Source organism: Bubalus bubalis, chromosome 20 (assembly GCF_019923935.1).
Source record: "Bubalus bubalis isolate 160015118507 breed Murrah chromosome 20, NDDB_SH_1, whole genome shotgun sequence".
NCBI lineage: Eukaryota > Metazoa > Chordata > Mammalia > Artiodactyla > Bovidae > Bubalus > Bubalus bubalis.
Genome location: NC_059176.1, coordinates 24,554,734 through 24,575,591, shown reverse-complemented (window position 1 = coordinate 24,575,591; position 20,858 = coordinate 24,554,734). Strand labels below are relative to the sequence as shown.

At 34.5% G+C, this 20,858-nt stretch overlaps 1 protein-coding gene across 9 annotated transcripts in view; it reads right to left on the bottom strand.

Moving 5' to 3' along the window:
- RALGAPA1 (Ral GTPase activating protein catalytic subunit alpha 1) overlaps window positions 1–20,858 on the bottom strand; it is a 207,800-nt gene that overhangs the window by 114,594 nt on the left and 72,348 nt on the right. For 6 of the 9 annotated variants that reach the window (XM_025270980.3, XM_025270981.3, XM_025270983.3 and 3 more), the window contains 6 exons: window positions 20,121–20,258; window positions 15,316–15,464; window positions 12,155–12,284; window positions 10,233–10,470; window positions 8,865–9,026; window positions 1,294–1,434 (listed from right to left, as the gene is read on the bottom strand). In XM_025270980.3, the coding sequence (XP_025126765.1) occupies window positions 1,294–1,434; window positions 8,865–9,026; window positions 10,233–10,470; window positions 12,155–12,284; window positions 15,316–15,464; window positions 20,121–20,258 (958 nt within the window). The remainder of the gene's footprint in view (window positions 1–1,293; window positions 1,435–8,864; window positions 9,027–10,232; window positions 10,471–12,154; window positions 12,285–15,315; window positions 15,465–20,120; window positions 20,259–20,858) is intronic. The other 3 variants (XM_025270982.3, XM_006043840.4, XM_006043843.4) reach the window with 1 other exon arrangement.

Sequence of the window (20,858 nt, the reverse complement as noted above, 5' to 3'; positions counted from 1 at the left end):
TGGCAACCCCATGGACTACAGTCCGTCAGGCTCCTCTGTCCATGGGATTTCCCAGGCAAGATTACTGGAGTGGGTTGCCATTTCCTTCTCCAGGGGATCTTCCCAACCCAGAGACTGAACCTGCCTCTCCTGCATTGGCAGGTGGATTCTTCACCAGGGAAGCCCTTAAGCTGTGTGGGTCCACTTATTTGTGGGTTTTTACAAATAAATTTGTACTACATCACTACACTATGTGTGGTTGATCATTCTGCCCATGTGAAATCACAGAAGTGGAGGGCTCATTGTAAAGTTATATATACATGGATTTTGGATAATATGGAAGGACAGCAACCTTCACTCTTGCATTGCTCAAGTACCAAGTGTATATTAAAAACAAACTTGCTTCTGTCTAAAAGACAAGGCACTATAATTCTAGTCATACAGAAAAAAAAATTTTTTAAGAAAAAACTAAGCTAAGGTGGTAGAAATGACAGTGTGTGTGTGCGTGTGTGTGAGAGAGACAGAGGGAGAGACTGACTTGAAAGTGTCACTAGGGAATTTTGGGAGTAACGGAAATATTCTATATTTTGTTTGGGGTGAAAGATGATGAGGGGTGTACAATTCTCAAATCTAACTGAAATGAACCTAGGAACTATGCATTTTATTATGTTAATTATGCCTTATTAAAGAGGAGATCATCCCAGTACTGCAGATAAAGGACCTGAGGCAGAAGCGGAAAGTCGATCACTTTCTGAGGAAAGGTTCTGAGGCTCCTTAGAAATTGGGGCTTCACGGAATGGTTTTGTTATTTGGTTTAAAAATTAGTTATTAGACTTCTATACACTATTATAATCTAATACAAAGATTTATTCCAAAGCAACTTTGATTATATACTTGATTCCCCCTAGCTTAAATTTCATTACTACAGATGATGGAGAACGCACTATTTAATATTTACCATATATTCAGTCAAATGATGACATTATAAATGAAATTCTAAATATACATTACTACTTCACCTGACCACCTGAGAAGAAAAAAAATCAGACATGAACAGAAAAAAAAAGAACCCCGGCCATTTACAGCCCCAAATATTGGTCATTGGCACAGCACTAAACTTAGCACTTCCAGAATGAACTGCAAGGATAGCATTAGAGTTCAAATAACTCAAAATGTTGATTTCTCAACCACTTTCCCAATTTCCCACACCTCCCCCAAAGAAATTTGAAGAGTTTATTTGATTAAGCAAAATTTGAAAGCAGAAGAATTAAAAAGTGAAAAAGGTGGTGCAGAAATTAGCAGAGGTGGCACTACCTGAAAGCTCATCAGAAAGGGGAGTGAGAACAATATCAGGCAAGAAGGGTTTGGAAGTATGGATCAGAACAGGAGCACTTTTAGCACTGCGTATATAGGCCGATGGCAGAGCACATTCACCAATGGATCGGCTTCTCATGGCTTTAAAAAAGGAAAAGAAAGAAGTGGGGAAGGAAAAAAGAAGAGTGACTATAATGAAAGGCTTGTGTCATAGAAAAAGCAGCAACAGAGAAAACTAAAAGATACAAAGGAAGGAAATCTTAAATTAAAACATTTCAGCACGGCAAATACTGGCAAGCTGTAAGAAAAGAAATCAGAGAACACACATGACATTTCAAATGTAAGTCTTTTGGTGTAAAGCAGGAAAATGATTTTTTTTGTTTTTCATTATTAGCAATTACAATGGTATAGCATTAAAAACAGCATACACTTTAATTAGCACTATGTTCTGAAAACTAAAGACTGAAAAGTTCGTTGAACAGAAACACTGCAAAGAACCCATATCAACTGTTTCAAGAGATTTTGGGTACCATATGTGGGCATTTTTCTGAGCCACTCTGAGGCACTCTTCTTAATGAAGCTGAATTCCAAGAGCAAATTCCTACTTTCATACTTTTCCCTAATAAAGTTTCAAAGTTACTCACAGGTCTTTTTTAGAGAATTATATGTAATTCATAATCTAAAGGACTGAATCTCATGGTTAGTATCTGTTCCTGATAGAAGAAGAATGCTTAATTACATCAGTATCTCTTATTTATATTAAAGATAACAGTATCTAAATTTTAAAATTTTAAGTAAAAATATTTATAGAAAATAGCATTTGGAATCAGCATGAAGAATCAAGTTATTAAGAAAAATAAGTTTGTGTTTATGCAAATCTTAACTATATTACATAAAAACTTAAAAGATTAAATTAAAATTTTTTTTCATTTGTATTTAGTTGTATTTGGTAATTTCTTAAAAGTAACCAGTTTGCAAAATTAAAGACAAACTTTGACACCCTTAGAAATAAATTAATAGTCAAGTTTATATCTCAAGTACTTTTTAACACTTAAGAGATTCTTGAATAAATGAAGGTATAAAGATTTTAAAAGATACAATATTGCATAAATACTAGTGTAATGGTGACATAATGCATATATACATATATATTTGAATGTTACCATCATTTAAAAAATCTTAGGTTTTCCTGATTATTAGAAACAGCTGGTTCCCCAATGCCTCAATCCCTTAAGTGTATCAGGGCCTTTGCAATCCAACCACAATATCCACTGAAACTTCATCTTCTCCTACTGTTATTCCATGCTACTGCCACACAGAATTTTATACCATTTCTTGAAAATTCCATGCTCTTTCACAACATGGCTTTATGAGTCCATAATATATTTGGTCTTCTTTTCTTCTTGACACTCCTTCATATATAAAATGTCATCTCATCTGTGAAGCTTTAAGACTTTCCCACATAGTTAATTTACTAGCAATACAGCAGTTACCAAAACAAACAAGAATTCCTCTTTTTTACAAAGCTTACGATCTATTTTTAGTGGACTGTACGTTTTATATGCCTCCCAGTTTTTCAAAGGCAAAAACTGTTATCTTCTTATCTTTATATCTCCGGTGCCTGGCACATATGAGCTCAATAAATCTTCACTGACTGAGTACCTATATTTGGATAGCACAGCAAAATCATTTGAAAAAAAAACTAAAGTTTTAATTGTGAACATATAGAAGAGAAAACCAAAAAAATTACTAACCGAAAATAAGATGCATGTCATAGAGTTTATCACTGGAAAAGAATAATCTGAGAGTCCCTATTCCCCAAATTTATTAATGCTAACAAAATAACAGATTCTTTAAGAGTAGCTTTTTTATAAGTTTATGTGTAGCAAAATGTGGAAGGTTGGAATATATTAAGAAAAGGCAACAACGTGCCTTCAGTGTATGACTTCCCATGTATTATATTAAAGGTTAAGCGTATTTTAAAATGGAAACCATATACAAAATGTCAGAGTCTGACCCTACTCATGTTTTTCTGCTGGCTTCCTCTCCCTCTTGTGAAAGTGGTCAACAATTTTATGATCCAATTTGAAATAAAAGTTATGTTGACTTCAAGATAATCATTCCTTAAAACTTGTTGGAACAAAGATATAAACACAAAGGTAAAACCTAAAGTGCTGCTTATCAACACAAAAGGTAAAATACCATCTACAGTGATAATCAGATGTGATGAAAGAGAGATATTTCTTTTAGAACCAAATTGAATCAAATTCTCAATTCCACAGATGAATTACAAGCTTTCTTGATGTTTTCACCCTTGGGTTAGGTAATTCCTTGGAAAGAACAATTCTTTCTATTCTTTCTTTTCTACCACCAACTTGAAGCAAGAGCTTGGGCATTTCCCTTGGAACTTTCCCCATAATCACTATGATGTAAGTTTGTGTGCTATGATCCTGAATGAATTCTTCAAAAAGACAACCCTCCATCTGTTACTATCTTTATGTTTACCTGGAAATCTGTTAAGTGCCACACAGCTGTGCAATCTACACTATAGAAAATAACTAACAATGAATTAGCTACAGAGATTTTGGGGGATTTACTAATTTAAAGCTTGTATCACAGAATCTCTGTAAAGCCACTGAAACTGGCCCAACTTCAATGAATTACCCTACAATGGTATCTTAAGTGTTCAAGTGAAAGGAAGTGTCACACATCTCTCACTGTAAATCAAATGCTATAAATAGAAATTATTAAGTTTAGTGAGGAAGACAAGTAAACAGTCAATATAGGCCAAGAGCTAGACTGCTTGCTCCCAACAGTCAAATTGTAAATGCGAAGGAAAAATTATTGGAGAAAATTAAGACTGAAGAGACAAATAAGAAAGCAACACAGTCTAATTGCTGGTAAGGAGAAAGTTATTTGGAAATATCAAACCAGCCACAACATTCCTTTAAGCGAAATCCTAATCCAGAGTAAGGCCCTAACTTGCTTCAATTCTAAGAAGGCTGAGAGAGTTGAAGAAGCTGCAGAAAAGTTTGAAGCTAGGAGAGTTGATTCATGAGATTTAAGGAAAGAAGCCAGCTTCATAACATAAAAGTACACAAGCAGCAGCAAGTGGTGGAGTAGAAGCTGCAATAAGCTATCCAGAAGATCTAACTAAGATCATTAACGAAGGTAGCTACATTATACAACAGATTTTTTCAATGTGGACACAACAGCTTCTACCGGAAGAAGCCATCAAGGACTTTCATAACTAGAGAAGTTACTGCCTGGCTTCTAAGCTTCAAAACATAGTGTTATTAACAAAAGTCTATAGTTTACATTAGGGATGACTCTTTGTGCTGTACATTCTACAGGCTTCTAACAAATGTATAACATGTATACACAATTATAGTACCATACAGGATAGTTTCACTGCTCTATTTAAACCCTCTGTGCTCCATTTATTTCTCCCTCCTCATTGCCCTGCTTTCCACTCCTTGGCAATCAGCAATCTTTTTATTGCCTCTTCAGTTTTCCCTTCTTCAGAATATCATATAGTTGCAATCACCATGTATATAACATTATCAGATTGGTTTCTTTCACTTAGCAATAGCATTCGGAACTCTTGCATATTTTTTTTCCATGTAGTGATATCTCACTGTACCTTTTCAAAGAATAATCTTCTACTGTATAGATGTACCACAGTTTGTCAAATCATTTACTTATTTAAGAATATCTTGGTTGATTCTGAGTTTTGGCATAAATTCCAAGTTTATGAATAAAGCTGCTACAGATACTTGCATGCCAATGTTTGTGTGGACATATGTTTCCAACTTACCTGGATAAAAGCCAAGGATGGTTTGATTCTACAGTAAGAATATGTTTACTTTTCTAAACTACGAAACCATCTTCCAAAGTGGCAGTACCATTTTGCAGTCTCACAACCAATGAGAGTTACTGTTGCTCCACATCCTTGTCAGCATTTGGTGTTATAAATGTTCCGGATTTCAACCACTCTGATAGACATGTAGTGGTATTTCATTGTTTTAGGGCAATTTAATTTCAAATACTATAGACTAAACCTATAGACATATCCACATACAAGCACAAGTTACAGAAGTATACATAACAATATTTTGTGTCATTTTTAACACCACAAAACTGGAAATAAACTGAAAGCCCATCTTCAGGATACAAGTTAAATTATGGTACTGTCATGTAATATATATCTGATGCAAGGCGTTCGACATTTTCTGATATGCAATAATCATTAAGATATAGCATCACAGCTTGACTTCATCTCCTTTCACTTTTGTCTTTCTTACTCTACACTTCACTCACTCTGGCCTCTTTAAGTTCAGTCAGTTCAGTCGCTCAGTCGTGTCCGACTCTTTGTGACCCCATGAATCGCAGCACGCCAGGCCTCCCGGTCCATCACCAACTCCCACAGTTCACTCAGACTCACGTCCATCGAGTCAGTGATGCCATCCAGCCATCTCATCCTCTGTCGTCCCCTTCTCCTCCTGCCCCCAATCCCTCCCAGCATCAGAGTCTTTTCCAATGAGTCAACTCTTCACATGAGGTGGCCAAAGTACTGGAGTTTCAGCTTTAGCATCATTCCTTCCAAAGAAATCCCAGGGCTGATCTCCTTCAGAATGGACTGGTTGGATCTCCTTGCAGTCCAAGGGACTCTCAAGAGTCTTCTCCAACACCACAGTTCAAAAGCATCAATTCTTCGGTGCTCAGCCTTCTTCACAGTCCAACTCTCACATCCATACACGACCACAGGAAAAACCAGAGCCTTGACTAGATGGACCTTTGTTGGCCAAGTAATGTCTCTGCTTTTGAATATGCTATCTAGGTTGGTCATAACTTTCTTTCCAAGGAGTAAGCGTCTTTTAACTTCATGGCTGCAGTCACCATCTGCAGTAATTTTGGAGCCCAAAAAAATAAAGTCTGACGCTGTTTCCACTGTTTCCCCACCTACTTCCCATGAAGTGATGGGACCAGATGCCATGATCTTCGTTTTCTGAATGTTGAGCTTTAAGCCAACTTTTTCACTCTCCTCTTTCACTTTCATCAAGAGGCTTTTTAGTTCCTCTTCACTTTCTGCCATTAGGGTGGTATCATCTGCATATCTGAGGTTATTGATATTTCTCCCAGCAATCTTGATTCCAGCTTGTGTTTCTTCCAGTCCAGTGTTTCTCATGATGTACTCTGCATATAAGTTAAATAAGCAGGGTGACAATATACAGCCTTGACGTACTCCTTTTCCTATTTGGAACCAGTCTGGCCTCTTTACTCTTCCTTAAGTAACAAAGCACACTCTTAGACTAGGGCTTTTATTCTTTTCCTTCTGCCTGGAACACTTTTCCCTAGATGCTTCCTCTCAGTTTATTCAGGTCTCTGTTCTTATATGATTAGACAGGTCTTCACTGACCTCCCTATCTAACAGTCCCATTTCTCTATCCTTATACTCTTGCCCCTTACCCTATTTTACTTTTCTTCATAGCACATAATACTGCCTGATGTTTGGTTTATCTGCTTATTATGGGTCTCCCCTGACACAAGAATTGTCAGCTTCAATGGAGTTTATTAAGTTTGTTCTCACATGTATCCTCAGTGCTTGTAACAAAGCTTCCACTGTGAGTAGAAGTATTTTTCATCTGAATGACTAAAAGCCGTGCATACATTATAGTATATGCACAGTTTTAGAAAAATCCTCAAAAACTAGTAATAGCAGTTATCTCTAATGGGGTGACCTGGGTGGGTGAGGAGTAGTGATGCAGAAATGACTTATTTGAATACATATATGCTTTATCACAGTTTGAATTTTTAACTATGTACATTCCCTAAAAACATAAAAAATTAAAAATTTAAGAAAATACATGTCTAAAGAATATCCTAATGTGTTTCCCTTTTAGTATTTTCTAACTTTATGTAGGCACCTTTCTGAACAAAATTTATTATGCATTAAACTTTTGATTGGTCAGTCCAATGAACAAGCCAGATAAGATTTTTCAGAGGTATCAGAAAGATATTAGTTAGGCATGCACTTAAGATGAGTATTTTAATCATTATATGCTTTTATAAAGATTAGAAATATGCCATGATGTTAGCTATGATTTCTTCTCATTAGATACCTAAGATGTTTTTACACTTCCTTAAACTTTTATCTTTCACATTAAGCATAAACTACCTCTATAATTAGAAAAATATATATAACCTTTAAAAAATATTCTATTTTTAAGTAAAATAAAGTAAAATTTTAAACTTAGAAGAATTCCTTCTTAACCAATACAGATATATTTTCTATACATGTGACCTTAACATAAAATGAAGAAAGGCATTTCAGATGTAATCAACATGTTCCATAAGAATTCCAAAATATAATTCTATACCAAAATGTCTAAGTATTATATTCATTTTTATCCAGTATCCTTTTTCCTTGTATAATTTCTTATTCTTCTTGCTTGACATACAATCAATATAATTCTATGGTTATTTTACAGGCAGGAGACAACTGTGAAAATATTCTTTTGAACAATTTTAAACTAAACATTTTAAATTCTTTTAAAACCTTTAATTTCCCTCTTTTCTTTTTACTTGTTTCTTCCTTTAGAACTCTAATTCTTAACACTTTAGAACACCTCCTTTTATAGAAGACATATCTTACAACAATTTTAAATTTATTTAAAATAAGTGTTTTTCATCAACTCTATAAAATATAGGTACATTCCCACAGAAAACTCCACTTTCACAGAATCAGACTGCAAAGCCTAAAGTAACTTCTAGCAATTTTTGTTTCAGGCATGTGAGATATCATCATTCCAACTACACAGATGAAGTAAATAAAGTCTAGAAAGTTCAGTAAATTATTCAAGGTTATCGAGCTATTTAGTGATGAGAGTGAAAAGAGATCAGGACAAAGTGCTCTTGCTTTTCACTGCAGCACTCTTTCTACTATGATGAAGACCAGGTTTTAAATCTGAGAAGAAAGGAGCGAGACAGTAACTAGGTCCACAGATGCCAAGTGATCTCACATCCAGAAATTCTTTCCGTCACTGCCCTCTGTGGATATTTCCAAGACTAGAAAGGTCTTCCCTACCTGTTAAAGGCAGCAAGGAATCCAGCAATATACTCTACCTTGGCCTCAGCTGTCTATAAGCAGAAAACGTAAATTCCTCACTGGAAGTCTGTGAAGCCAATACAATTATATAATTGTAGCACTGAAAATAAGCTACCCTATTTTTTCATGTTTATTAGAAACTACATCAGTTAATGCATGAGTTCTGTAGAGTGAATCAGAGTTCTACTTCTCAATTCTGTAAAATAACAATTTAAAATTATTGACATCAATGGTAAAATAAATTACATTAAAACAGTAATGTAAGATACATCTTACTAGCATAAAGGAATAACACACTATGTCATCAGACTTCAAGTATTCCTGAAATAAGTTTTGCTATAGAAGGTTTTCATTTAACAAAAGAAAAACAACTGATATGAAAACTGTGTGTTTGCATACGTTGTTACTAAGAACTATAAACGTATCACTGCATACAATTCTCATGATTTTAAAAAGTACATACCAACAGTTTTTTGCCGTACTATACTCCTTGCCTTTTCTGTGCCTGGGGAACCAGTGGTTGTTGCACTTCTCTGCCTCATTGGGGCTTGGCCAGGCTGATCGCGACTCCATCCTCTAGAAAATGACTTGTCAACTGAAACTTTCTGAAATTCATGTCCCACTCCTAGAAATGCAATGTTCAATCTCAGTGCACTGTCACCTCATCAATAACTGCATCAAATTATGTATGCCATTCTGCCTCAGATTCTTAGGTTTACTCATAAAGTAACTAGATAACATGCTTGTGTACTGAAAGGGTTTTTTGAAATTTATTGTGTAAAAATCACATTCCAAAACTGAGGCACCATCAACAATAAGTGATAATAAATCCTCTGCCACCCACTTATTTCATATAGAAGTGAAACATTTGGACAAGCAAAAAACGATAGAAAATGAACTAACCAAAATCCATCCTGTGAAGGAAGTTACTCTATCTTTACCTGCCAGTAATAGCCATGTGGGAAATAAACAGTCCAGGAAAAAGTAGTTTGGTCACATACTTACCACTCTGGACTGTTAAGTATGAAATGTGACTCGTGTAATCTCTAGATAGCAATTAATTATTAATAACAAAAAATCCTAGCAAACTCAGTATTATAAAAGTCTTCCCCGGTGGCTGAGTAGGTAAGGAATCTGTCTGCAATGCAGGAGACCCAGGTTCAATCCCTGGGTGAGGAAGATCCCCTGGAAAAGGAAACGGCAACCCGCTCCACTATTCTTGCCTAAAAAATCCTACGGACAGGGGAGCCTGGCAGGCTACATCCATGGGGTCACAAGAGTCAGACATGACTTTAGTGATAAAGCACTATTACTAGTATTATAAAGACATGTTTCTTTGATATAATCACTATGTTACTGTCCCTCTCCAGCTTTTTAACATTAGATAGAAATATAATCCATAGTCAGGGAATGTTTGCTTTTAGTTAAAACTAAGGAAATGCTTTCAAAAGAATTTCTTAAGTACTTCTTTTCGAATACAGTAACATGAAATCACCTTCTAAGTTTTAATAAAAAATATGTATATGATAAAAAGGAAGAGTGTTTTATAATTTTTCAGTTTGGTTAATTGTTAAAAATAAAATATTTAAGATTCTGAACTACTTAACTTTAGTAGATATGCACAGAACCATTGAATTTAAGGTTCTTCAAGAACAGTTACCAGGTAAGTACATGCGTCACTGTTGAAAATTTTTAACCTTCAGAGTAAATTAAGGAGGGAATAATTAAGAGAAATTATGACTTTCACCTTCACTCCTCTCCCTGGCTTGATACTCCCAGAGCAAATTATTTAAACAAATTTATATGAAGCATCTCTGTGAACAACTCTTACCTTTCCCTTTGTGCTTTTTTTGTTTCTGTTCACTCAGCTTATCCAATGGTAAATCACTGAGATCCAAACTATATAAATTTCTAGCTAAAACTTTAGTTAGTGTCTCCATAGTCAGCGACCATTCAGTGGCTAACTCTTCCCAATAGGTCAACGATGACAATACTGAGAGTAAGTCATCCCAAAGTTCCCGAGAGATGTACACATTTAGATTTGCTTTAATCCAGGCAACTATAAGAGTCTATAAAGACAAATAATCAGAAATAATAATGAAATATGTTCAAAATAAATTATTAAAAAATTATCCCCAAACTAGTAGAACTTTAAATCACATAATATCCATGATATCCTTTCTTGGTACATAATACTTATAAAAGTAACACACGCACTCATTAGCGTCTACTCCAAATTTCAAAAGCTGGCAATTTCCAACATTCTAACATTAGGACAAGTTACCAAAACGGAAAAGAAATCTCTCTAAAGTTTAACTACCTTTCATGGTACATTACATTAATGTTAAGTACATGTTGTTCAAAAAGAGACAAGTCTCCACATCATTACAGGTTGAAATAACTGAGTAATTAGTAGTTACTGAACTAACTACTAACATTCTCAAAAAAAGATTGAAATCACTAACTACACAATTTGAATATTCTAAAAGAAAAAGTTACTAGAGATGTATTTAACTTATTGATACATGTTTCTGAAAATTTGTATGTAAACTTAATAAAATTAAATTTGATTTTAAAGACACCAGTGGAATTAAAGGTGTTCCGTACAAATTCAATCATAGAATAAAAAACTTATTTATAAAAGGGCAGAAATTACTGATCAGACTATACCCTTGAGACTTTATAGAATTCTACTGAAGATAAAATCCTATTGAAGAAATAGTCACAAAGCGTTTTAAAAGCATAACTCAACAAATTTTACATAAGTTTAACATTAAACATAAAGATAAAAATAAGCAGAGTTTATGACATAAAACAGTAATAACTAGTGCTTTCCATTCCATTCAGAGAACAAAAATATTATTCCATATAGCAAGCTAAAATTGTATCATCCAATAGCACTCACCATGGGGTTAGTTCTAATGATTGGGGGGGGAGGGAATAAAAGACTAATGGTCAAGAGGAATTTAAATAATAAATGTAGCTGATTTGAAAGACTTATTCACTATCAGCACAGAATTTTAGGTAAACTAGCACCATCTGGGAAAAAAATATTAAATTGAACAGCTACACTAAATGGCCAAGACTTAGATCTGAGATAGTTTTTATCCTTGACATTAAAAGCCATCTTATCCATGTGTTTATTAATGTCTTGTCTTTAAAAAAACATTATTTTGCTGTTCTCCAAATAATCTATTACAAATGTAAAGTCAGTACTCTATCCTTAGGTTGGAAAACACAAGATGTAATTCCTATATCATCAACTACTACTGATACTTCAAATGAAGACGTGAAGAGAATAAAGTCTAACAGTATACCGTGGTGGGAAAGAATCTTGATTTACTTTTTTTTAAACTACAGAACAATTTAAAAGAAGTTTTGTTTTTCTAACAATGCCAGAGACTTGGAAACTCATAATGCAAACAATCAAATCATTACCACAAAGCCTTCTGGCATCTTTTTGCAATCATATGAAAGTGTACCCCACAAGAGATAAAGTAAATGTCATCAGTTTAACACTTTTTTCATAGGCCTGACTGGTATTTCATCTATTCTGCTAGGCTGTTAGTTTGTATGTATGGCAAACATACTACTAGATATACAACTTTCATTTGGCTCTACAAAAGCTCCTTTAATATGATTTCTGATTTAAAGCTTTTTTCCCCAAGAAACAAGTTCAGGGCTCAATGAATCTTAAGAAAAAATACGTATCTATCCACCTATCTATCTATTTATTTATTTATTTTTTATTGCCTGGAAAAGTGGTCCTGCAAGTCGACCTGCCAAAGTCATGTTTTTTTTCCCCTGGAACTGCAGAAAAGCTTGTGATGGCATCTTCAGTACAGATTCCGTGACTCTGAGCAACACAAGCAGCATCTGTTCCCTTAAAGTAAAAAAATTAATTAATGTTTCCTTCTTGCATATATTTGCTTTTGGTTAATAAATAACTTTGAAATTAGTATTTGCTATAAAAATGGTATTATCTTTCAATAATTCAAATGTCAAATATCTTTCAAATTTTCAGAATTCTTTATATATTAAAATATAAATTTTCATTTTACAAATCTACACAAGCCATTTTTCAGCCATAATACCTCTCCATTAAATAAAAATTTGTACAAAAGCTGATGAATTAGGGGCGAGAATATGGAGACTGCTCCCATCCCCCCATCCCACAAATCAAGCAGTGACCTTATGGAGCTGTCTGAAGAACACTCATTTGTCTTTACAATACAGTTCTACCTTGATGCCTGTCTACCTCATTCATCTTTACAACATGAGAAACTTCATATCTAGAATTGTACCAGGTTCAATTTCAAAAACTGCATGATACTTTAAGACTAAAAGATCACAATGAGCCTGATGAGAAAGCAAGGATTATTACTCCATTGCTTCTTTCTGTCCTTTCTAGTTTGGTTATCTTTCAACTCTTTATCCTTGATGTGTACTGCAAGTCACCCAATCCTATTATATTATCCTTACCAAGCCTCTCTTTCCTTAATGCTTAATATTAAGACCATAAAACTACCTTATTTGCACCTGGTAACTCAAAAACTGACTCAACCACATGCCAAAAAAAAAGTTTGAGAAGGGGATTTGGGCGGGTATATAGACAGACTAATAGCCCAAGTCTCTATCACAGCTTCCTCTTCTTTGGCTTGTCTGCAGGCCCATTCCAGGCACAGCAATATGTGGGACAGTCCATGTGAGAAATGTGCCAGAGGTAGCAAGAGGTCCCAGATGTAGGTATCATGGTTTTCTGGGAAGTGAGGGCAGAATTAAATATAAAAGTATCACTCAATGAACAGTGTCTGAACTTATTAACTAAACAAATATATGTATTCAGCTCATAAAGTAAATATCAGAGGTAATGTATTTGTAACCTTTAGGCTTCCAGTTTCACTATATGAAACAAAAAGCCATTTAAAGTCAACTACACATTCAATAAATAATGGATTTTCCAAGTAAAACTTTCTGATTTGTGGTCAAACTCCAATCCATTCATATATCTAACTTTTCACTTTATAATACAATAATGAATTATAAAGTCCTGTAAATTCAATGTAAATATGTGAGTAATCTTTCACAATGCTATGACTTCAAGAGAACTTACAAAAATTTTTAAATTGTGTTCCACACAGAAGTCTCTCACTTTAACCTGGCCAAGACCACTGATTCAAAGCATGTGAAAAGAAAAAAAGGGGAGGGACTAACAAAGAATGGTTCAAAGTAAAAGTTATTGGCTGACAATAACTTGGGCTCTGAAGTCAAAAGGACCACAGTTCAAAACAAAGCTGTGTGAACAATGATAAATTACTTAATTTCTTTGTGCCTAAGAATCACCATGTAAAATTATCTACCTTATGGGGGTGCTACAAGGATTAAGAAAAAATTAGATGTAAAAAGATTAAAAAGATGTGACACAGAAAAGTGCTCCAAATAAGTTAATAACAGTAACTACTTCTAACTATATCAATATGGATAATAAAGTTTTTTTTTAAATAAAACTATTTTCCTATATGTAACAAAACAAACTAGGCATATTGCTTTACTAAGTACTCCTACTTTTAAAGAATGAGTCAAAAGAGAAAAATTATATACATAATAAGGATGTTTACTGTCCTTCTCTCCTCCAACAACAAAATAAGTAACTACATGTCCACCAAGAGGTGGTTAGTTAAGGTTTGGTACATACATATGGTATAACACTATGTGACTCTATGTGGTTTGGTCAGCCAAACGTTCACCAAAGGACAAACAATGATTACCTATAGAGAATGAGCATCCGGGAAACTTTAATTTTCTTTCTAAAACTTTTCTTTGTTTGAATTTTACAATGAACAAGTATCTTTACAAAAACTGAAGAACTGCTCTTCTCATCTCTCTAAAAGTCCTTTTTTTATTTCAATTAAATTTTTACAGAGTATCCATAATATATGATACTATGCTAAGAAATGTAGGAAATATAAAAACAAGACAGCTAGTATATACCTTGTAGAGCATATTAATTCAGTGAGGTAAACAGACATGTATACAAATAATTTAGGAACTAAGACAATTTTGAAAAGATCTACAACACAGGTGATGCTATTTTAACCATCTCATCCTCATCTCTGTTGTAGATCTTGTCAAAATTGTCTTAGTTCCTAAAAAATTTCTTGTATACATGTCCATCACCAACTGAACGGACATAATTTGAGCTAACTCCAGGAGATGGTAAAGGACAGGGAAGCCTGGCATGCTGCAATCCAGCGGTTTGCAAAGAGTCAGACACAATTTAGTGACTGCAAAACCACAAAACGACAGAGGTAAAAACACAGAATGAAAGGAAGAGAACTGAAAGAGGAAGAGTATGTGAGGAAAGGAAGGTAGAATCTAAGGATAGTTATGGTAACAACAAGAAAAGATGACAGGAATTAGATTCTCTAAAGAAAAGTTCAGACCGCTTAAGAGAGAGCAAATCTGATAAAGCTGGCAGGTAGGATCGCATCCTGCAGGACAGAATTTAGGCTTGAGAAAGGGCTAGAAAAGTAGTCAGGAGCCTGACTGTACAAGGCCTTGAATATAAGGTTCAGGAATGAAGCAGTCATACAGTCAAACATTTAATCATTCATTCAAACATACATAAATTCATTTATTCATACATGCATGCCAGTATTCATTCTTGGGGAAGGCCATCAATGCCCACTTTAGAAAGATAAACAAAGGGATCTTGTAAAGTTTGATCAAAGATGTTTGAGATAAAGTGAAGGGAACATTGTTGCCATCATGATTATTACCTAAAATATTATAGTCATTCATTCATTCAATAATGGAAGCCTGCACAATATTGTTACCAGCCCTATTCAGACACTATTCCTCTAGAATTTACTATGTGCATATACACTTAAAAAAAAAAAAAAGCATTTTTTTACCAAGTCTTTTTGTCCATTGATACTTGCACAACCATGAACCGATAAATGTTAAGAATTCGTTTACACATATCTGTGTGCTCATCCAGAAGACTTTTTATCTCATTTGCAGGTTCAAGAAGAAATATGTTTGAAGAGTTTATAATAAACACCTAAGGTAAAAGAAATCATAAGCTGTTTGTTACAAAATTTAAAGGGAAAAAATCCAAGATGCTAGGTGATCTACAACAAACTTAAAAGCATTAGACTATAGGTTAATTCTAATCCTGCTTCTACCACCAGCTTGATATGGGAAATTAAAATTCATTCAATCTATTTTTATGTTTATCTAGACAAATATACAATTACTAGCAGGCACTGAAAGAAAATAAACCAAGTGAAAAACAGCAATTTTTAAAAGTGAGTCTTTAACAAAATAACCTTATTACTGTCATAAAATGGAAAGAATAAAAAATAAAAACAGTTTAGGATAAAAGAGGATAGATACCTCAATCAAGATGATAGATACCTCAAACAAGGTGAACTTTCTGAATGAGGTGTTCAAAATCATCTATTTTCTTTTTTCATGTTTATTGATTATGTATGCATATCTGTTTTGTTAATAACAGACTGCATATTACAGTACTACTAATCAGGATCTATCAATATGTATCTTTAATTCAATTTATTATAATATCATTAATTATACTTTGTTATAGAGGACAAAGTTGTTATATTAGTGACAGGTATGTGCAAAGGTTCTCAAAACACTTTGGAGGAATAGAACATTACATTTATTGTGAACCAAGAACATTTACATCTTCCATACCCACAATTCTGATTTAAATTCCCTGGATGAACTCTGTAACAAAATATAGTTGTAAAATCATGTGAGTGAAGAACACTTAAGCTAAGTTTAAAATTGTGTGAAGAGCTGACTCTGTAGGTCTACCAACACTGACTTGCAAAAGAGAGGCACAAATAACATTAGAAATAAAATAAGGATGTACCTACATACCCAGTGGAGAATTTTAAAATGATGGTTTAGTGAATAACTTTATGCCAGTAAAACTGAAAATTTAATAAAATGAATATTTTGTAGATAAAACATAAACTGCCAAAACTGACTCAAGAAAAAGTAGAAAAGAGGTTCAATACAAAGACATTGAACTGCTAATCAAGGTATCCCTGACCCATCCCTAAACACCAGGCCTACGCTGCTTTACAGGCAGAATTTTGTCCAATTTTCCCAAAAAATGACCCCTATTGTACATAAAATGTTTTAGAAACAAAAAAAGAAAAAACACACTACCAAATTTATTTTTATAAAACTATAACCCAGTTATCAAAACTAGATAAGGACTATATAACAAAAGTAAGAGGTACTTCAGAACATATAGACGAAAATCTTCAAAAAAATAACAGTTCAACTCAAGCAAAATATAATACTTTATGACCAAGTAATATTTACCTCAGAAATGTAAGAATGCCTTGACATCAGCAAAATTTAATAATATAATGTACCCTATAAAAAGTTGGCTTAAAGCTCAACATTCAGAAAACGAAGATCATGGCGTCCGCTCCCGTCACTTCATGGGAAATAGATGGGGAAACAGTGGAAACAGTGTCAGACTTTATTTTTGGGGGCTCCAAAATCACTGCAGATGGTGATTACAGCCATGAAATTAAAAGACACTTACTCCTTGGAAGGAAAGTTATGACCAACCTAGATAGCATATTCAAAAGCAGAGACATTACTTTGCCAACAAAGGTCCATCCAGTCAAGGCTATGGTTTTTCCAGTGGTCATGTATGGATGTGAGAGTTGGACTGTGAAGAAGGCTGAGCGCCGAAGAATTGATGCTTTTGAACTGTGGTGTTGGAGAAGACTCTTGAGAATCCCTTGGACTGCAAGGAGATCCAACCAGTCCATTCTGAAGATCAGCCCTGGGATTTCTTTGGAAGGAATGATGCTAAAGCTGAAACTCCAGTACTTTGGCCACCTCATGCAAAGAGTTGACTCATTGTAAAAGACTCTGATGCTGGGAGGGATTGGGGGCAAGAGGAGAAGGGGACGACAGAGGATGAGATGGCTGGATGGTGTCACTGACTCGACGGATGTGAGTGTGAGTGAACTTCGGGAGGTGGTGATGGACAGGGAGGCCTGGCGTGCTGCGATTCATGGGGTCGCAAAAAGTCAGACACGACTGAGCGACTGATCTGATCTGATCTGATGAACAGATTAAAATGTGAAAAGGTAGAATCATCACACTGCATAAAGAAAAGCACTTAGCACTTATTCATTTTTTTAAAGTTTAGCACACTAAGAAAAAAGGTAAAATTTCTTAAATCTGAAAAAGAGTATTTATCAGGAATTACAGCAAATGTTTTAACAGCAACTGAACTTGAAAAGTTCTGCCTGAACCTGAATATACGGAAGTAGTGCCAAAAGTCAAGAACAAGACAAGGATTCCTCACTATCATCTCATTGTCCCGTGGAACCCAGTAAGCAAAGGAAGTGACAGGGAGCAGAAAATGAATATAAATAAGGATGACTTAAAACAGAAAAGACAAAGGTCAACTATGTAACAACCTGGAAGAAAAATGTTCCTAAGAAAAGGAAAAGCAAGTTTAAATGACCTGAGGTGAGAGCCGGCCTAGCATATGTGAGGAATACCAAGTATAGAGTGAAGTGAGGAAGGGGAAAAGCAGTGGGAGGTGCGTTGAGAAACAGCCAGAGCACATGAAGTAGAGTTTCTTATACTGCCAGTGGTGAGGTACAGGTTTTCCCCCGAGTCTTTTGCAGACCAATCCTATTGTAAAATAAAATTTAAAAAAATGAATAGGATAAAGGAAATGAGAAAAAGACCTGCAAAATACAAACCCAAACTTCTCATCAGAATCAAGGGATATTAAATGACTTAAGTTTCTAAACTTTCACTCTCAATTTTGTAACTACCTGTGGGCTGGCACTAGTCTGTGGACCACATACTTTGAGGAGCAATGATGTAAAGGCTTGACAGATCACTGGGAAAACTCTGATAATGAAAAGTCACCAGAGGCTTTGGAACAGAAAAATGACATGATCTGATTTATGGGATCCCTCTGGCTATCGGGTTGAGAATATACCAGGGTAATGGCAGGTGCAAGACCAGAAGCAAGAATAGTAATTAGAAATTTATTGCAATATTCCAGATGAAAGATTATTGAAGCTTGAACAAAAGAAGTACTGTAGTGCTGAACAGTAGTCAGATTCTAAATAGATTCTGAAAGTTGACAGGATTTGTTGTCAAATTAGACATAGGGTATAAAAGAAACATGGGAAATAAGATGGCCTGAGCAACTGCAAAACAAGAGCTGCCATCAAATGAAATGAGAAAAACTGCAGGAAGACCATGTTTGTTGAACAAGATAAGTCAAGTTTTAGATACGTCAAATTTAAGATGTCTATTAGATAGTCAAGTGAAGATGCCAACTTGGCATCTGAATATTTGAGTTCAAGACTCTTAAGAGTTCAGATAATAAGTCTCAGACTAGAAATAAAAAGTATAAGTTGCAGTGTATAGATGACACTTAGAGCCCTAAGAATGGGTAAGATCAATAAGACATCAGTAAGTTTACATAGAAAAGAGAGCCAAGAACTGGTTCCTGGGTACTTCAACATGAAAGTTCAGAAATATTTTGAAAAATCAGTAAAAAAAAAAAAAAAAAAAAGGAAAAGAAAAGAAAAGAAAAAGAAAACAAAAACCTAAGAAGTAGCCAGTGAGTTAGGAGAAAATAGAAAAACAGGAGGGTATGATATCTGAAGGCCATCTGAAGAACGGTTTTAACAGGAATGATCTACTCTGTAAAATGCTGACAAATCTGGTAAAATTAGTACTGAAAAACTCCATGTGATTTAACAATGAAGAAGTCACATGTGGCCTTGACAAGAACAGTAAGATTTAAAATATGAATAAATACAATGAACTAAAAATCAGTAACAAAAAAAAAAATCCAAAAGGATAATGGAAAAACATTAATAGGCCATACATAAGAAAAGATACTGGGTAGTGATAAAGGAAAAGTAAATTAAAACAGGGAAACACAAACTAAAAAGAATAACATTTCATATACACAGGAGCAGCAAAAATTAAAATCTGACAATATAAGTTCTGAGGAAGAGACAAGGAAATAAGAACTTATAAGCATTCCTAAGGGAATGTAAAATATAATCATGCTGAAGAACAATTTGGCAATTAATAGTTAAGTAAAACTGATAACATACAAATGCTCCAACCCAGCAATTCCACTTATATATATATATCCTAGGGAAATTGTGCAACACGTACCCAAAAATACATGTATAAGAATGTTCAATGCAGCATTATCTGGAATACTGATAAACTGGAAACCATCTTAAAATACCAACTTAAAAAACCATCAACACATACACACAAAAACCATCAACTGAAAAATGATTAAGAAAAATGCAAAATAATCATAAATTATAATACCACAAAGTAGTTTTAAATGAATTAACTATGGCTATGTATCAACAAGAAATCTCAAAAACATAATGGATAATGTAAAAAGTTGCTGATGACAGTATACCATGACACAATTTATAAAAATTTTAAAACTGTATGGAAAAAAATGCAATGTTTATCAATACACATTATGATATTAAGGTTAAGGAAAAAACAACATTAATAGGGTATAACAGTAATTGATAAATGTGTGTGGTGGGTTCACTGTATTTAAAAAATTACACTGAAATACTGAAATATGTATTTGAAATAGTTAATGATTTTTATTTCATTTTATAAAAATAAACAAAAAGTGATCTACCTGCAAAACTGCCTGGGCACCAGCTCGTATGTTTTGTTCTATGGCTTCTTCAGAAGCATTATGAAGAAGATCTTGGTAGGTGCCATTTTTAGGCCAAGTGGAATTTCGAACATGATCAGCAACATTGGTCTCATTTTCCTGAAGCAAAATATCAAGTTAATACTTTATCAATTAAGAATGCTGTGATAAGTCAGTAAGTTCAAGAAGTAAACTGGAAAGTACTAGGTCCCTCTGTTAAACATCTCAAAATAGAAGATATCCTATTTGACTACAAACGTAACATATATGTACACTGTAAAAAAAAAGTTCTCATTGACAAAAATATAAGGAAAAAAAAATCATCCATCAGGACCAGTTAGAAATTGTATTATTTCAGATACGGAGACATTTTTCTACCTATCTAATGTATAAACCTCCCCTCTTACACTTACACACTCAAAATGGGACTGTTTTGGGCTTCCCTGGTGGTGCAGTGGTTAAGAATCCGCCTGCCAGTGCAGAGGACACAGGTTCCATCTCTGGTCTGGGATGATCCCACATGACGCAGAGCAACTAAGCCTGTGCACCACAATTTCTGAGCCCACAAGCTGTAACTGCTGAGCCAGTATGCCTAGAGTCTGTGCTCTGCGACAAGAAGCTGCTGAAATGAGAAGCCTGCACACCAAAAACAAAGAGTAGCCCCTGCCCTGACTTGCCACTAGAGAAAGTCCCAGCGCAGCCAAATAAGTAAATAAATAA